Consider the following 18785-nt stretch of genomic DNA (forward strand, 5'->3'; position numbering starts at 1 on the left):
TTAGAAATTGGTCGATCAAATGCTACAAGCAAAGTACTTGTTTTCCAGTATTGAAGTCGGTGGTCTAGTGATCACAGCCAAGCAATTACGGCCCTGTTAGATAGCATGAGTAGTAGTCATTAAATAATTACACCTTTGATTAGCTGCTTTAACTGTTCGTTGCCTTTGAAATATGATAGTATAATTTAAAGCTTTTATTAAAAGATAATTTTTCTAGGTGGCTGAAAAGGATTTTTGTGTGTGTATAAAAGACCCATAATTTTCTGCTTCAGATAATGAAAAACTGAGAAAAATGTTTCCAATTAACATTTACTTTTGTCAATTTGAACCTTGTATGTTTATAGTGTATTGGAAATGCACTGAAATACTTTAGTTGGTCCTTCACCTGCTGCAAAAGTTTCAGTGGAGAAATCTTACAGAGGGGAAAAAAAAGAATTAAAAACATTTTTTAGAAATGTTCAATTAAAGTAACTTTTTTTCTCTGTCATAAGTAGAAGTATGAATGTGTTTTCATTTTTTTCCTTCAGTTGAAATGTTCAAAGCTGAATCTAAGCCAAATGTAATTAACTATTAATGTGATTTGAAGTATTACTTTTAGAGTGTTTTGTGGGTTTAAAATAGAGCACTGGAAAGGATTTCAGTTTTAGAGGAGAGCGGGTTTTGTGTTTATATCAGACATAAAGTTTTACTTGTGTTTGGGCTAGCAACTTTTGTAACTCAGCATGTTTAGTAATTTCCTTTGATGCCCAGCAGCTTGTTTTTCTGAGTGTTCTGGTGTCCAAAAAGGCTGTATTAAGGGCTATTACTATCAAATGTTTATGGAATAACTGGCAGCAGTTAAGTCTTTTGTATTTCGGCTTCGTTTTTTTGGTCTGTTGGGATAGATGTCCTCTTAATGCCAGTGTACTAGACAGCAATGTTTGGAAACTTTAGAGTCACGTTCAAGTGTTCAAAGGTGTTTTACTTTGGAAATCTGGTTTAATTCTGGTTTAATATATATGCTGTATGCGTTTGTTAGGAATTATAGAAAAGTACCGTGCATATTTATGAGATCCTTGCACTTTGTGGTTGTTGTTTCATTTTTGTTGGTTTTTTGTTTTGGTTTGGTTTTTTTTTTTTAAATTCAGTGTTGGTCAGCTCTAGAAACACAATGTATCCAGACTATTTTACTTTCTAAATGTCATATAGTATATATGCCTGGTCTTTTTTTTTTGTTTTAATTCTTTTTGAGGGATTTTTGCCATTGCTGCTTCCATGTAGGGCAAAAGAGACAGTGTCAAGCCCCCTTCACAGTCATAGAAACAAGTTTACATGGTGTAAGGATGTCCTGGATTGCATCTTCATGAGATAATTTCAAGCCTCTTATGAAAGAGCATGGTCTTGTTGAGCAAATCACTGTTCTGCTGACCAACAAGAAAGAAAAATCCCTGCTCTGCCATTTTACAGCCCCTGATGAAACCACGCGTGATGCAGAGTGAGTTGAAAAAGAGCAGGAGGAGGGCTGAGGGGCAGAATCGTTTCCCCAGTGTGGTGGCAGCTAGATGGTCCCGGAGTTTATCCTTAAATACCCCTCTGATGCTCAAGTTTGCCTCTCATCCAGATCTTATATACCCCTATTTCTCTAGATAGATGTTGCACAGGTATTGTATGAAAAATGTTCCCCTGGCCTAAGCCATGGGAGAGTGTTTTTCCTCATATATCTTCTCAGTCTTTAATTGTTGCACAATAAGAATAAGTAAACAAATGTCCTTAGGTGAATGGACAGTGTTATTTATTTTGTGGAGATGATGATGAGATGTTCTGTGAAACGAGTGGCATGCTGACTCCATCCCCAGCCCCCTTCCTCCAGCATAGGTGAAAAGATCCTATTATTTCTGATAATTGATGCTGAGGGCTGTGGCGTGCCTCATTTAATCAGCACTGTTCAGCACACTCCAGGGATGTAATTCATGCACGCTTTAACATCCAACATGGCTGACAAGGCTTGGACACACAACCTAACGGCTACATCATTTTTTAATCAGCTATCTGAGGACTATTTATCTAATCAACAAAGAACTCTGTCACATGGAGACCAGAGGTGACATTAACACATTTGTAGTTTCTCGGTACAGCAGTGGAGGAGGATTTTTAGGGTGAGACTGTAGATATTAAGACTCTCCTAAGAGTAAAAGAATATTTCTGCTTACCAAAGTGTATAAAGAACGGAATTTGAGCAAGTTGAAGGGGGTTAATCTGGTGTTTTGGTGAGTATAGTATCTTAAGCATTCTTAGAGAACTTCATAAGTATCGAACAGACATATCCTCAGACACACACATGGGTAAGTATTTCTAAAAGCATCTACTGCTTTTAGAAATAATGGTATGTGATTGTAGTGGTGGTAAACATATTTACTACAATACCTAACTAAACTAGACAGGAAAAGTAGTTTCATTAACACAGAATAAATAGCATCCCTATTAAAGAAAGCAACCACAGAAATTCTGTCTGCAAGGCGTTGGTCACAGATGTAAAGTTATTGCCTGAACAAATACAAAGATATGTGGTAATTGGGAGCCATTAAGTTTAATTGATTCGCAGATACTCCATATCTTAACAAAAGGCTATACTAAAGCCTAGTTTTCTTCTTCGTATACTGACATACCTACTCTCATTTTAAGATGTATACATTTAATAATAAGCAAGCTTATGTTGCATACAGCACATATGTTAAATGAGTATAGTTCAGCTCACAAAGTGGAGTACTCAAAAGCATCAGCAAACGGAGGCTTGCCTGTGTCTCCAGATACAGCTGGATGTCCTCCCAGGGCTTCAGCTGAAACAGCAAGCAGTTGCCACCATTTTATCATCGGGGCTTACTGTAATGGACAGAGACCTAACATGTAATCATCTCCCACAAGATTTTAAGTATCTTTTATTTGGATTCAGTTTTTAGAGGTCTCTTTTAATGGTGTTTGGACGTTCAAAGACTTGTACAGCCATTAAGTAACCTGTATAGCTTCCACTTCAGAGTGCATGCATTACAATTTCTGAATTACAAACTGAAAATTGCAGATAAGGACCTAGAAAACTGAAATAACAGAGTGGAATTGCCTCTGGTCAAGCACAGTGAGTCCAGTCAGTACCTACAGAGTCATGGGAAGGACCTTCACGACTCCCATGCTCTATGTGTTCTGCAGCCACAGACCCTCTCTCTGTTTGCAACGGTCAGTCTGTAGCATTTCTTCATGTCAAACAACAAGTGTACTAAGTCATGTTTGATTTAGGCAGTTTGTTAAGGCTCTTCATAGGAAAGCCACAGTAGTAAACACTTCTGACCCTTCCAGATTTGTATGGGTTTTTAAAGGTCCAAGATGTAGATCTGGAGCTGTATGGTTCTCATGTGGTTGGTGAAACAGAAAGACAGATTGGTGGGAGTAATATATTTTAAAAATAAACAAGCAGGAAAAGTTTGTTTGGAACAAAAAAAGAGTAGGAGCTTTGTTTACCTTAACTCCAGAAGAGGTCAAAGCCTATTTTCTGGAAAGATGAGTTTATTGAATCAAGATCAACTCCTGAAGGTGTGCACCATTAGCAGTTTTTAGGTAGCTAGATGCCCAGGACATTGCTTGATGAGCTGCAATGCTCCTTTACCTGCAGTTTGTCTATAATTATTCACTTTTGCCCAATGGTCTTAGAAATCAGCCTCTCTACGGGCCATTTTCTGGTGCCTGTATCACATGAGGCGGGTGCATCTCCGCACCCTTCTGTGGCAGGGCATTTGTCTGGCAGTACTGGCAGCAAAGCTGTGGGGGGAAAAGGGGATTTATGGCTCCTGGAAACACTGCCTGTCCCATTTCAAGACTCTTCAGGTTGAGTTACATTTGCAGAGGGATGTGTGTGAGGAGTGTGCCTTGCTGCTTCCCTGAAATGGCAGGGCTTTGTTCAGCAGGACTCGATGAATCAGCACGATGGTTTTGAGGCTCGAACGAGGGTTATATGCAGACAGCTTGAATTTACTTTCGTATAATGTTATATGCAGAGTTAAAGAAAATTTGACAGCCTTCATGGGTAACGCAACCCCCTCTGAAACAACAGATCACTGGTACGATAGCCCTATTTTATAGAGAGCACGTCCATCGAAAAATATTAATCCACCCTCATGAAGCGCCAAGTAGCCGTACGCGTTCCGGCGTGCTGCTTTGCAGGGCTGTGTCCGCTTCCCAGCTGTATGCAAGGAGTGTGCAACCAGAGACACTGTGTTTGCTGATAGAAATTATGCAAAAGGACACTTTTCTAAGTGGCTTGAGCAAGCGTTTAGCCTGGAATATTTCTTCTCGGTCTTAATTCAGTGCAGGGTCTGTGGGTGCTGAAGGCCAGGCTTACCTCCTGATGCCAGGACACATCTGTCCTGGTCAGGGCTTCTGTGAATTCTTGAGGCAAAATGCAAGTCATGGGCAACACCTGTGAAATCTTTGTTCTTGGGTTTTGGTTCTGGGGTTTTTTTTGCTTGTAAGTAGTCATAGGTGAGGCCTGAATGAACAATAGCAAGTGTTTTGTCTTATACTGTTGGACTGAGTCGGACTTTTTTTTACTGTTTAGATGGAGAGGTGGCAAGGTTACTTTCTAAAAGTCTGAACTACCACATTTCAAATATCCCTGAAACACAAAGCTGGTATTAAAAATAAAGTTGCAAGAGCGTCTTGGATAAGTAAAGTAGGAGGAGTGAAGGAGGGAAACAGGAGGGCTTCTGGAGAGGCTGTGGTTATATGCCCACAATAATCCCTTTGATCGGGAAGGAAACAGGCTCATCCAGTCCTCCCTCCTGGATGCAGGAACTGCAGTTTTACCGCAGCAAAAGTTTGCAATTGCTCATATCATTCATTTGCCATAAAAATGATGACATTTAGGATGACTTTAAAAAAAACAAACAAACAACAAACCAGGCAGTTTGGTCAAACAAGCAAGCAGCTGCCTGTTTGTCAGGCATATGCAAACCGAGGAATTACTTGTTTCCAAATGCGTAGCAGCATTGCCACGCACTGCAGGTGATGTTCTGGTGGACGAAGGGAATGCTTTTCTAATTTCTACATTAATGAGAGGGGAAAATTCACTCCCCAGGTTGGTGTGTGACTTTCTAGGGCTGAGCTGACGTGGCTGTTTAGATAGTATGTGGTTCTTTTACAGCATACGGAGATTTTCAGCTGTCTGCTAAATATTTTTCCCATATGATTGAACAATTGCTGACCTCTGTCCTACCTAAGGAGTAGCTCCTGCTATAAAAAAATTAATATACATATGGCCCATTGTAACACTTGACACAGCTACAGAGAAGCACATCATTCTTTCTTCCTTACAAATTAATCTGGTGGCTTCCAGGTCCTTAACTGGTGTATCTCAACAAGATACCCCAGTACGTATGTGCTGCATGAGTGGTGCTTCCCATCATAGATGATACAATTGAAAGCAGGTTCCTTGCAAGAACTCAAGATATCATTTTAACCCTTCATCTTAAAAAAACACATCTCGAGCTCTGAGAGTCAAAGCTTTCGTGGTTTTGTGCTTTGTGATGTCTTCCCATGGTCACTGCTGGGAGGAATGGCCAGGCGATGGCTTGTTCTGAGTTGAACGTTGCAACGATCCCGGCATTGTTTTGCAGGGTTGTTAAAAGCCAAGCTCTGTGCTGTTGCGTGACAGATGACTTCTTGTGCTAGTCCAGGTTGAGTTTTAGGATGCACAAATTAATTTGCCCAGCAAAGATAGGAGTTTAATCTTGGCAATCTAAATTTCTGGAGTTAATGAGCTTGGATAAGAGCAGAAACTATGCTGCTACTCTGTATCTACACACTGGTCGGGATGGGGGGACTGCTTTGATTGCTGCGAAGTGTTGTTTTTCTGTCGGCCGTGAAGCCAGAGATCAGGGCAAGTGTCAAAGTCAATAAAAGATTTTCTTGAAACATTATTAAAATATATTAGTCATTCAGATTGTGCTAGCACAACACACTAGGCAGAATGCTAGATGCCATTTCAGTACACGCTAAATTAAATACCTGGTGTCTTCTGGGAAATAGTTAACTGCGTTCCAGATATTTGACATTTCAGAGAGGTGTTTGTCTGGATTTTTCTAATATCTCTAGTTAAAGATGCTTCTTAGTTAGCTTCTTAGTTCTTAGTCTTTTTTGAAGAAAACAGGCTTCCGGAAAATACTTCAATCTACCTTAAAGATCTTTCTAATTAGGGAGCTTTGTTGCTGTTAAATAATGAAGTATTTCTTATAACTTTTTATTGTAAACCAGTTGGGGTTTATTTGTTTGTTTAAGTGTATATATATACACTATACATAGATACAGATATCCCGAGTTGGCAACAAGAGCTTTTGTTGAATTAACTTTTGAACCACCAAGTGAAGCCAGACCAAACGGACTGAATATCCTGGGATGTAAGTCAAAGACAAACCAGGCAAATAATCGTCGTCAGTGCTCGTTAAGGCCATGTTGGTAGGTAACAAAAATATGTAGACAGTATGTAATTTTGAAGGCAGGCAGGGTAGGATGGCTAAGCTGGGCCCTGGTGTTCTCATGCACATCAGTCGCTCTGCAGAGGCTGTGCTTGGCAGTGTCCAAACCCTGCTGATGATAATATTATTGAATCCTCAAAGACAGCAGAGCACCACGAGGAAGCAGGCTGGAACCTAATCAATGCTAAAGGACACACTTGGATGTATCAGGACCTCAGCATCACTGCAAAAAAGTCCATTTGTTTAAAGAGAAGAAAAAGGCATGACACTTAACACATTAAAATGGATTATTTCATCAATAGGTTAATAGAAAACCAGGCTGCGAGTTCACTTCCTGCTCATATGGCCGTACTCGAACGTGCCATTAAAGTGTGAAAAATGAAAAGGGACTGGGAGAGGGTCTTTGTGTACTGAAGACGGTCTTCCCTTTCTGAGGGGTGCCAAACCTCGATTTTGCCTATTTATATGTAAATTTTTTTCAGGAAAAACAAGTTTTCAGCTGGGGAAATTGTGCCTCTAGTTGCTCGTACCTGCTGGGACTTGTTAAACATGTCTTAAAACTGAAGATTTTTTCATATTGAAGGATGCACACAATTAAGATATTTTTAGATTTGATGAACTTTAATTTTTAGATAGATCAAACTTAGCCTTCCAGATAGTGTCATCTATTTTAATTTCAGCAAGATGCATTCTAAAGGATGTCACTGAGACATCCAGTCCTCTGTTTTGCCTTTGAGTATATAGCATTAAAGCCTGCAGATTGCTTTATTAAAACAGTATATAGCTTAACAGTCTAGAGTGTTTAGGCATTTCTCTTACAGCCTTAGCTCTTTAGCTGAAAATCAAGCTTTTTGTTAAAAATTGGAATGACTTCGCATCGCTGTTCCTTTTCTGTGGAAGCAGCCACTTGGCCTGAGTTTTGTGGGGCATTAAAAAAGTTATCTCGTAAATATAGAAAGAAAATTTTTAAATGGTTGTATCACAGTGCTCACTATGTTGTGCGATGTTTGTGTCATTCTAAAGGGTGAGAGGGAGAATGATCTTACTCCAGATATAACATATTAATTTCTTCATAACAGACTCCCGAGTCGAATGGGAGTGGAAAACTGTTACATTTTCAAACACATCTTAGAAATTAGTCATAATTAATGTAACTGATGCTGTCCTTTTTAGAATTCTCACACCCAAACTCAAAGCTCTCTATTGTCTGTGGGCAGGAGGGCTGGGTGACCTGCTGAGAAAGGTGGCTCAGGAGGAGGTCTGGATTCTCTTCCACTTGTCACTGACCCCAGTGATCTCTTCCCTGCTCCTACAAAACAGATTTTACAAATTAGTTGCATGCCAAGCAGTGCTGCATCATTATTCCTTGACTAGGTAAGCTAATGCGGTGGCTGGAAAGCCTATAGAGATACCACTTTTAGCACATACGTGGTTCCCTCCTCTAGATGTCCATGGGTGAAGAGGAGGGGACATCTCCGTTATTTCAGTTGCTGTTAGGTGCCAGCACTGTCACGGTGTACTCGGATGTTTCATATGGTTCCCGTGTGAAACTCAGGCTAAACATACTGTTGATTGAAGGTACTTCTCATGCTGTGAATTCACTCTTAAGGCAAAACATGTCGATTTTAAAGAACGTGAAAATGTGCTCTCTCCTAATGAGCACGGGAATGGAGTGCTTTTGAGCAATGTTTTCTGCTAATTTTAAAACGGCAGCTGGGAACTCGGAGAATCTCAAAGTTTGGTGCAAGGGTGTTGCCTCTTCTATAAAGAATACACATTTTTTTACTTTCCAAATAAACACTTGGATTTTGCAGTATTTGCCTGGGGGAGGAGGGGAGGACCACAAACATCATTTGCATCAGTGTCTACTTGACACTCTTCAAAATAATTAAGTAATGCGTCTAAGCTCAGTGCTACAAATAACAGGCATTGTTGTTATGAGTATTTAAGGCCATTACATCATCACCTCAACTTTTAAAGGTGATGATGTAAAAAGGTGTTCTAAAGGTGAACTACAGGCACCAAGTGATCAATACAGGCTTTTGGAGGAACAGGAGCTCATGTCTGGCTGTGTTTTGTTATTAATTAAATCTCATTTTACAGTAGCTGCTTTGTCTAGTCTATCCTCTATCCAAATACTTCCTGCATTTTTTTACTTCTACTGGTCTGTTTTTATCTATTCCAATAACAGATCCATTTAATCTTGTAAAATCGTGTCATGTTGTAGAGACTTAAAAAAACCACTGTCAATAAGAGGCTTTCCTTACCATCCATGGATTGGAGAGGCTGTATAGTCCTGTGTGCATTTTCTGTGTGTAGCTCTTCACGTGTTAACAGGCTTGTGCTTGTATTTTACTTCACATGCTATTTTGATGTTTCTTTTCTCCCCTTTTTCATTTTTTTTTCCCTCCTTTTTCTTTATTTTTATTCTCTTTTTTTTCTCTTCCCCTTCTGCTCTCTGGACGCAGCCAAACGCAAAGCTTGGAAACTAAACCGTGTTGGTAGCCTGCGAAATATATACAGCAGCAGCAGCACCAACACCGAAGGTAACAAACCCACCCATTTTAGATGAACACCTCCTCTCTTACCCCTTTTTTTAACCCGCTTTTCCAAAAATCGTCCTCCTTGCGTCTCTCCCTTACCCAGTGCGGGCATGGAAATCAAATTTGCCCAAAGCATGCGTGCTTTCATCTCGTGTTTGCAGAGTCATTCCAGTTGGTCTTTTCATCTTCTTGTTTGTGCGTTTTATTTTGCCATTCATGTTCCTTTCAGCTTACTTAAATTTTGACCTTTCCCTCTAGTCGTGGAGTGGTGATGTTTAAATTACTTCAGGAACCCATTTTCTTCTTTTATTTATTTTTTTTTATATATATGTATTTTCCCTTTCTACATGTGGGCACTCAATGTAATATTTCCCAAGTTATTACAGTTTTTAAAAGTGTTAGTATCAGGTGTAATGATCTGTAGCCAAGTACAATAGTGTGCTGTGACATTTAAGTAACAGTCTTAATTTGTTTTGTGCAAGCCTTCTCCATAATGCTCTTTGCAGCTCTAATCCAAAGGCGAGACAGTGCCGGGTCATTTGCATGTGCTACTCTTGCTTGTAAATTCTGTATATTGTTGTATTTCTAAAGGTCACCTGGTGCCAAAGTTCACAAATTGACTTACATTGCTTTTTTTCCACCGAAGACAGCCGTCATGGCTTTTGTATAATAGCACATTGAATTTTTTTTTTTCCCCCTCCACCTTCATTTGAACAACACAATTATAAACTTCCTTCTTTTTTTTTTTTTTTTATTATTACAAATGTCAAAGGTCAGAATTACTTGGAAGCCAGGCAAGGAGAGAAAAAAACAAAACGTCCGCCACCATCTCCAACAGCATGTAAGAGGGATGGTGTAAGAAATAGGGAATGCAAAATAGGTCGCAACTCAGTAATCTCGGTATAAGGGAGGGGGATTTTTTTCTTTTTCTTCACTTAAGTGCAAACCAAATGGGTCAAGTAATCGCAAGCGCATGCCCTAACACTAATTGACTTATTTTGGAATGATTATAACTGTAATATTTTTCTTAATGTCACTGTTTTCTGGGCTGTTGATTTTAGTGATTGCCAAGCGGTGGCATTAAATCTCTTGTAAATTTTAAATTGCATGCTATTTCTGTAAACAAGTCCCTCTGTTCACATCCTGATCATTAACCTTTGGTGATTTATATCACCGTCCTTTTTTTGCACAATTACTGCTGTATTGCTGTCGGATGCCTTGCTCTCACTGCCAGACAAAGTGTACGTAGGAAACAAAAGTGTGATTTTACTGCGGCTTGTTAAGGAAGCTTTTTTAATTATAATTTTGTTTTATTTCTCAGTGTAAATGTAAAATTATTACCTTTCAGAGCAACAGTTGCAAAACTGTCTATTTTAATCTTTTGGTATCTTTTCAAGAATGCAGTGCAAAATATGAAATGAGAGAAAGTGATTGTTGGACATTAATAAGTTGGGGGCATGTCCGTTTAATAGGAAACTGACTGGATACTTTTTAATGCTTCCTAATTTTGTATGGTTTTGCTGGTTTTTATCTCCCAGCCAGATTTTTCTTCTAATCATTGTGAGGGCATGTTTGTTGTTACAGGTTTACTCCTTGAGAAGCTTGTGATTTTATATCTACCCGTTATTAAATTGCAACAGGGAAACAAGTATAAAGAAGTCCCTTGTGTTTTACAGATGAAGATTTCAATTTTTAGGGCCTGTCTAGTTTGAGGAATCTTTTATCTTACTGATCAAACTATGTATCAAAGGCACCTTGGATAAGCATATGGGAACATGTTCCTGATGTCCATGGTCCGAAGAGTTTTAAGACATATCATCAAAATGAAATTCTGAAATTAGGCAAATGTATCTTTTTTTGGAAGTATTATCCCCACTAAAAACTGAACATTCAATGTGCTCCATAGCTTTGCATCTTTGAGCCTTGTACCTTAAGCCTCTGTGTGAAAGCTGGAATGGTGAGACATGCAAATGTTGAGTTAATGAGCATTGTAAGTATTAAAAGCCACATGTTTAGATAATTATGCCTTCAAAAAAGAGAACGGTGATAGGAGATGACAGTCCAGAAAAACAAATCTGCTTTAGTCTTTAGCAAATGCGTGCTCAATTGCACCTACATGTTTTTACAAACCAAAAATATTCCCATCATGTACAGTCCCATTTTTGAAAGCTCGATCTAGAAAGCAACCTCTCCAATAATTTTTAATGCCGGTCCTATTATTTAGGTATTCTGTATGCTTCCAGGTAGCAAAATCTCCAATTAAGATGGAGAAATCTGCAGCTCAGGTGCTGCAGTTGTTCTGTAGATGCTTGGCAGAAGCAGGTACGTGGATGGTCCTCAGCGTGGTGGGTCTCTTGCGCTTACACAGGGTTACCTTTTGCTGCGCACCATGCAAACCTGAGAATCCTCCCTGAAAATGTCTACTCTCTCTTGGTTATTTGATAGCAAAAATATTGCATTTCTGATGTGTCTGTCCTGGTCACAGAGGAGTGAGGAAGGGCAGGATCTTCACAGAGGTGGCTGGGTGTAAGATCACAGCTGAAGAGCTCCAACTTCTTAGGGCAGAGAGAAGCAGGAGGTTGTACAACTATGTCCTCCACTGTTCCTTCATCAGTTTGGTATGATTGCAAGAAATTTTACTTTCTTTAATTTTACAGTTTGCCTAAAACTCTCAGTTTTCAGATTTGGGGTTTTTTCTTTAGGGAGCCACTGACAAATGAAGAAGTCCCACCTGCTCCTTATTGCAGGTGGCCAGGCTTTAAGCAATCCTTTGATTCTCTAGGGGGAAAGTATGTAATATCAGTGTGTTATACTTAAAACAGACCCCGCTCTGGTTTTAAGACAAGCTGGAGTCACTGGTACCTGCTATGATAGCAGTATTGTTAAAATACGGAATTATTTTTCCTATATCAACAGATTTTGCAGTACAGCAGAAAGGAGTATCTTTACAAAATTAAATGGCTGTGCTCTGCATGCTATGGTTTAACATGCATAAAGATACTAAATTCTTATTTTTCCACTCTTCATGGTAACATATGTGACGTGTTAAACAGTGCTGCATGTGAGTTGCCAGGCTCTCATGAAAGCTTTTCTTCTGCATATTCATTAACTCTGAAACTACCGTTTGCTTAAAAGTTAGTGGTGCCGTTGCTGCAGTGGTGCTGTGCCTATGCAGAAAGTTCGCTTTTGCTAACCATGGCAGATGGAAGGGGAGGCTGTTCAGAGCACCCGAGATAAGCTCTGCCCAATAGACTCGGCTTTGCAACGCCTCTCAGTTAAGCAAGCTCTTCAGGTTTGAAACACGTACAATTTAAAAAGTAAACCACAGGCTTGAAACATGCTAGGAAACACCTAATGCAGGTGTAGGCTCTTGTACTGTATGAACTGAATTTTAAAATTACTTCATGGATTTCTTCAAACCGTGTTGTCTTGGCATCCAAATAAAACAACAAGTGCATATGGCAGGGGAGGCTTAGTCCCTTGAGCTAGAAACTGGCCTTTCATTGCCAGTTTGTCACTCACGGGTAGTGATATAAAACAGTACCGCTGAAAAATTCTTCCAGTGGAACACAACCTTTATCAAGAGCTGTGGGCAACTGATAGCAGGGCTATATTGTCTTGATAGGGTTGATTTTCAAAACTAATTAGATTTAGACACTGGGTTTGGAAAGGGGAGAGAAGTATTAGCATAGTCATGCCCAGTGGGACATGGCACAAATATTTCCTTAATTGAGGCTGCTAATAAACATACTTATCTTCCAACTTACAGGGATAATTTACACTAAATGGCAAAAGGTAAGGATAGTTAACTTTATATAGTACGTAAATAACACGTGCCTTTGTTGTAAACAAACTGTATATTGTAAACATCTAATGTTGATTGCTAGGGCACCTCGGCGGTTTTTCATTCTTATCCTTTTGACAAGATGAAGGGTTATTAAGGAAGAGTGCTTGAGCGGAAGTGATTTTTGAGAGAGGGAGAAGGGCGTGATAAAAAGGGAGTTTAAATAGGTCTCAGTGTTACTTGAGGCAGGCTTGACTAGGTTTCAAGCTGTAACCTCAACTCTTGAAGAGGCTTCACGGGTGTTTGAAATAAGCCATTGAGAATCTTTTGCTTCTGCACTTGACTTCTTGTTTCTGGAAAGTGTTTCCTGTGTGAGTGGCATCATCCACCAGACGTGCACGGTGAGTTACTATTAATTAGCAGCAGCACCAGGATCCTCTGATGACAACTACATTGGGCAAATGCACAATCTGGCACCTAGTGAAAGAGGCTGGTTGGCTTGGAAGCCAGAAGATCCAGTTTTATTTCTGATTCTGGCAAAATATTCATGTGTACCTATGAGAAATGCCTTAAGCCTGGCAAGTCTTTGTTTTATACCCATGGAAAAATAGAATTTTTTTTTTGTTGTTTAAAAGCAAACTTTTGGGATGAGTGTAACTTCTGACTGTAGAGTGCCTGGCGGAAAGGGACCCCTGTCTTCTGTTGACTTCAAACTGTGCTTGTGGTTGCCCACCACTGGTGAAGGTGTCGGTGGCTATGTATGCAATTCTTAATATTGAGAATAAAAGATGTGGAAAGTGGAAAACAGTGAATAAACTGATATATGCACACCATTTAGAACTGCTCTTACGGGATACCAAGAGGCATAACTGCTTCTGGACGTATGTTTTCCCTACATTTTAGAAGACTTGATTGAGTTCTCTGGAACAAGTTATAGACTAATTGTATCCTGTAGTTATTTTCAGTGTAGTTCTCTAAATCTGATCCCTGTTACATGCCATAAACACAGGCATTGGTACGGGAAAGCAGTGAGACCATGCCTAAATGTTTGTTTTCCCTTGCACAATCCTTTGCTGCTAAGAAATTGTATATCTTGTTTTCTGTAAGTGGGTGGGCTGTAGCAATGTCTGTCTTTTGGCAGAGCGAAATAAATGTTAACTTGGGTTAAATGCAATAACTTTACTATGAAAAGATAATGGTAAAAACACTATATGCAGCATAAACGATGGTGTCTTCGAAGTGGTGTGGTGGTTATGATGGTGTGGTGATTTTCCTAAAACTCACTGATTGTATGCCCACTTCCATGGGTCCTCTAAAAAAAAAAAAAAAAAAATCGCTTATGCCTTAGGTTACATATCATCATAATCTTATAGTTTCAGCTCGTTTCCCATCCTAGCCACCCCTTCCCACTTAAAAAAAAAAAAAGGGCAAAACAAACAACAGCAACATTTTAGACATCTCCTGTTGATAATAACTTCCAAATGGAAATCAGTTGCAGCTGGTTCTTCGCACTTTAACCCTTTGTCTGCTGGCCTTCCAGGAAATAATTGATGACTGATTGGCCCATTAACCTTTTTACAAAAAAAAAGTTTGACAGCCTGGACTTGTGTAATGAGGAGGGATTCCTAGTGAAATCAGGTTGATGGCTGAGTTGCTTGCCCCTGAGGATGCAAAATTAGCCCCACGGGACCTCGTCTGCATAGAAACTGGACACAATTAGTGTAATATCCGGTGTTATTAATGTAGTTTGGAGTAATTGGGCAGGTTGATTTCGACAGGTTGATGGTGCTAAAATACTATTATAGTGGACCTTTCTATGAATAACTGTTAAACATGGAAAACTGTTTAATAAAATCTTGTGATTGGGCTCACAGGGATTTAAATAGCACAACGTATAATTTTTCTGAAGAGTAAAACTGAACAATTTTATTCTGCTGCCTGGATTTTCCTGTTGTGTATGCGGTGATTAAGGACGTACACGTTCCCTACTCATCTTTTGTAGGCATTGCCCTGTGGGTGACTTGGAGCAGGCATTGCTCCTTTGTTTCACAATTGTGCTTGCAAAAAAAAATTTGGTGTATTTAAGCAGAAAATGTATTATTGAACACATCTTCAACTGGCACAGTTGCTTTTCATCTGAGCTTTTTAGGGAGTAAACCTGAAGCTTCAGTGGATATAAGAGAGTGCCAACTTGTATATTCTTAATGTATCGTCAGCGACGACCAAGTTTTCAGTTAACTTACTGATGAACTGAAAATGTCCTTCCAGCCCAGCCTTAAAACACACTGCAGCCCTTGTAACCCGCGGTGGGGCCGTACCAGGACAGACTCACCGGCATGTTACATGGACTTTGCGTTCCCAAGCCACAAAGGCTGTGCAAGGTCTTTACAGCTTTTGTCACGGTGTCAGCTGGTCACAGCAGAAAAGGTCAGGAGATGAAACACAGGAGCCTCTCCTTTGGGAAAAGGAGACGGCATATAAAAGAGCGACCACGGGAAATGGCTGGAGGTGTTTCCTGAATTACCCTCCAGTCGCCTGAAGAACCGGGTTTGTGTCCTCTGCCGTAGGCCTCCCGTAAGCAGAGGAATAACTTTGTGTAGCATTTCTGGAAAATGAAGCTTGCAGAGGTACCGCTGTGAGGATGATATTTCAACCTTGCTTTTAAACGGTACGCTGGCTGAATTGCAGAGTTTATTTCTCATAAGCCCTTCTTGGGCAAACCAGCTTCATGTATATGATCAGGATTATTGCAAATAGGAGATAGGAGGATTCAATGATGCTGCATCTTGATTGTATCTCTTTTAAGGTCTGGAATTGTAATGCTGGAAGGTCACGTAGTACTTAAATGCTGGGATGAACTGATACACAATTAGTGCAGGGAGACTCTCTAAAGGTATACCGTATATACTTGTTGAGTTTTAGTTATGTACCGCGTATACTTGTGGAGTTGTTGTGCATTGAGAAGTCAGCCCTGCCACGTGTGCTGCAGAAGTCTTCTCTCTTGTTGTGCTCTTGTGTGTCTTTGCATCCCTACAGGGCCTCCTCCCTCCTTGAAAAGGGGGTGTGGGGAATTTTTAACTTGAGGTGGCAAGATGACTTTTCTGTAGTAGGCAGCTCCTTCAGCTTATACCAAGCCTTTGGCTTACATAGAAGTGGTATGGTGTATGGTCAGGGGAGAGAGGTGCAGGGAAAATAACGATGCAGCAGGGCACTTGCAGCAGGGCTGCGAGTGGTGAAGGGAAGGGCTGAGGGAGAAGGACATGAGGTGCAGAAAATGGAGTGAGACTGAAGAGGGCCTTTGTGTCACTGCATATTGCAGGATCCCTGCCGTAACAATACGCATGTCTCAGTACGACCCGCACTGAGTAATTTATATAGAAGGATTTTCTGAACATTTAGTGGCCATCATTTGGAAACCCTCCTTCAGTAAGACTTCAGGGGTACAAAGTTTTATCACTTAGAAGCCATTGAAAAGCCTAAGAACGATGCATTTCCTAAATTTGACTCTGCAGGGAGCTGCTTCAGGTGGGATTCAGTTTTCGATATTCTCTTCCTTCACTGTCGTTCCCTGTTCTCGTCAACATATGCATAAATCTGCATATGCCTGTACCCTCCCCACTGGCCATATGCCATACCACTTCTACATAAGCAGAAAACTATAGCTGTGTTGTCCTACAGGAGACCATGCACAGGACTGAATGTAATTTCCTTTACTGTTGAGTAGTTCCTCTTGCATCTTCTTCATAAACTCTTGAAAGCTCTGTTTGATAAATGTGGCTTTTTTCATTATTTAATCATAGCATTTTGGATAATGAGTCTACCTGTTTGTTTTTAACACAGTGTTGCTAAAATCGAAAAGTAGTTATAGCTGTACAGTTGCATCGTTTCTCTTACATTTGTTTTCCTGCTTATCCCACACACTATTGTTTAGTAAAACTGCTGCTTCGGGTGCCCTCATGGACCTGGAAGTAACCTTCACCTCTGTGTTTATTCTCACCTCAAGGTGCAAAGTAACCTACTATTTTTTGAGACTTCATTAAAGCAGTATAAGCACTGGCCTTGCTAGCATGGAGTTTATCAAAGAAAACCAGTTATCCCACAGGTTGGGAAGATGACTGCCAGTGAGCAGCAGTATTGTCTTTAAAGCTGGTGCTAGATTTGTCACTTATCTTTGCATGCTTATGGATGACAAGGTAATGCAGGAGTTTCATGGCTCTGAATATATAATAAGTCATTAGCAGACAAGCGAATGTAAATGCTCTTTCTAAAGCCCATTATGGCTGATGTTCACAGAACTTTGTGCTCTATTATTCTGTTCGTTTCATGCTTCATGCCTGCCCTTCCCAATTCCACTCGCTCTGTTTCAGCTTCCTTGATTTTTTTTTAATGTGACTTGGGTCCCATGTGTAGTTGGAGCATGTGTCCATTTAGTTTAGTTCTGCTGGTATTTTCATACGCTGCAGTCCCCTGGCCTGAATACTTGTCCTTATACTCTAGTAGCCCTAAGGATATTTCATTGACCCTTTCTGTGAGCTCCTCAGATCATTTTCTCATCTCCCGTGTTGAACGTGAATGTTGAATAGGTTGAACTGATTTCAATCCTGCATTATAACCTAATGTATTTATGCTGTAGACAGGAAAATATACACATCCACTTTTAATACATCTGTACACGTAAACAAGTGCTTGAAGGAAGAGGGTAAATTTTCAAATTTTCTGGATTGTCAGCTCTTTATAGTCCATTCATCTTTTAAGTTATTTTGTGACACACTTTAGTTTTTACATTATGTAGCTCTTAGCACCTCAGGTTTAAATCTAAATAATGCTTGTTAGCCACTTTGTGTTGGAGAAAGGTATAGACTCGATACCAAACTCACAAATACACACAGGAACTGAATATTTACCCAAAACAGTACTTTATCTACATAGCATTGGGAGAGAAAAAAGTAGTGGATCCACAGGTCGTTTTCTGATGCATTGTGCAACTGCAGGGTAGTTGGATATACCTCAAAAGTCCAGACCTGCATTTGCTTTTTACATTGCAGAAATGCTCATCAACCAAGATTGCTTAGGCCTAGCTATCAATATCTTTAAACTTAAACTTTTCTTCCTATTGCATGTTTTGTTTCAGAACAAGAAGAAAACTTTGAGTTTATCATTGTCTCTCTCACCGGCCAGACTTGGCACTTTGAAGCTACCACATATGAAGAAAGAGATGCCTGGGTACAAGCCATAGAGAGTCAGATCTTGGCCAGTTTACAGTCATGTGAGAGCAGCAAGAACAAGGTATGGTACACAGAGTAATACTGAAAATAATTAATGGTTGGTTGAGCTTTAAAAGGAAAGCAAAATCAAGAACTTTGAATTTTAAACCTGTATTCCAGGTATGAGGCACATGACAGAGCAGTATTAAAGCTGCATGCATATCTCAGATATTTCAAGACAGCTGGTACTGTAGCCTGTTTTACATTTATTTTTTACAGCAATTGAATTAACGGATCTCCTGGATTATCTTGTTTTGCCATCAGTATGGCTCTTAAAATTTTGACTGAAACTTGGGGCTAGGTCACGGACTCTCCCTACTGAGAAGTTGCATAGTGTAGTCACTGCTGCAGATTGGGGTTTGTTTCAGGTTAGAGGTCTGCAGAAGGCCCTTGAGGAAAACCCTGCCTTGGAGAAGAGTGGAGGCAGACCGAAAAAACAGCATATTTACTAGTCAAATCTCTAGTTAAATCTACTCAGCTCCTGCATGGCAAAATTTAACTAAATGTTCTGGTTGGCCTAACCATAAATGTGTGGTAGCATTCAGCCATAGGACTCTGCCGTGATCAAAAAATCACGGAAATCAAAATTAAGCTATTGCTTTTGTGTCTGTTGCTTTACAAAGCATATGCACAATTTTTCTTTTCTTTAATGTTGTTGAATTAATTTTTCATGGTTTTCTGCCTTAACTAATATAGC

The 18785-nt window shown here is 39.9% G+C and overlaps 1 protein-coding gene across 4 annotated transcripts in view; it reads left to right on the forward strand.

Moving 5' to 3' along the window:
• The window catches only part of AGAP1 (ArfGAP with GTPase domain, ankyrin repeat and PH domain 1), a 395766-nt gene that overhangs the window by 323818 nt on the left and 53163 nt on the right, over window positions 1–18785 (forward strand). For 3 of the 4 annotated variants that reach the window (XM_087731869.1, XM_087731868.1, XM_087731866.1), the window contains one exon: window positions 17956–18110. In XM_087731869.1, the coding sequence (XP_087587995.1) occupies window positions 17956–18110 (155 nt within the window). Of the gene's footprint in view, window positions 1–8965; window positions 9044–17955; window positions 18111–18785 lie in introns of all 4 variants that reach the window. The other variant, XM_087731867.1, reaches the window with a different exon arrangement.

This window comes from Nipponia nippon, unplaced genomic scaffold (assembly GCF_047370975.1).
Source record: "Nipponia nippon isolate SJK-2023a ecotype South Korea unplaced genomic scaffold, ASM4737097v1 scaffold_5, whole genome shotgun sequence".
Taxonomy (NCBI): Eukaryota; Metazoa; Chordata; class Aves; order Pelecaniformes; family Threskiornithidae; genus Nipponia; species Nipponia nippon.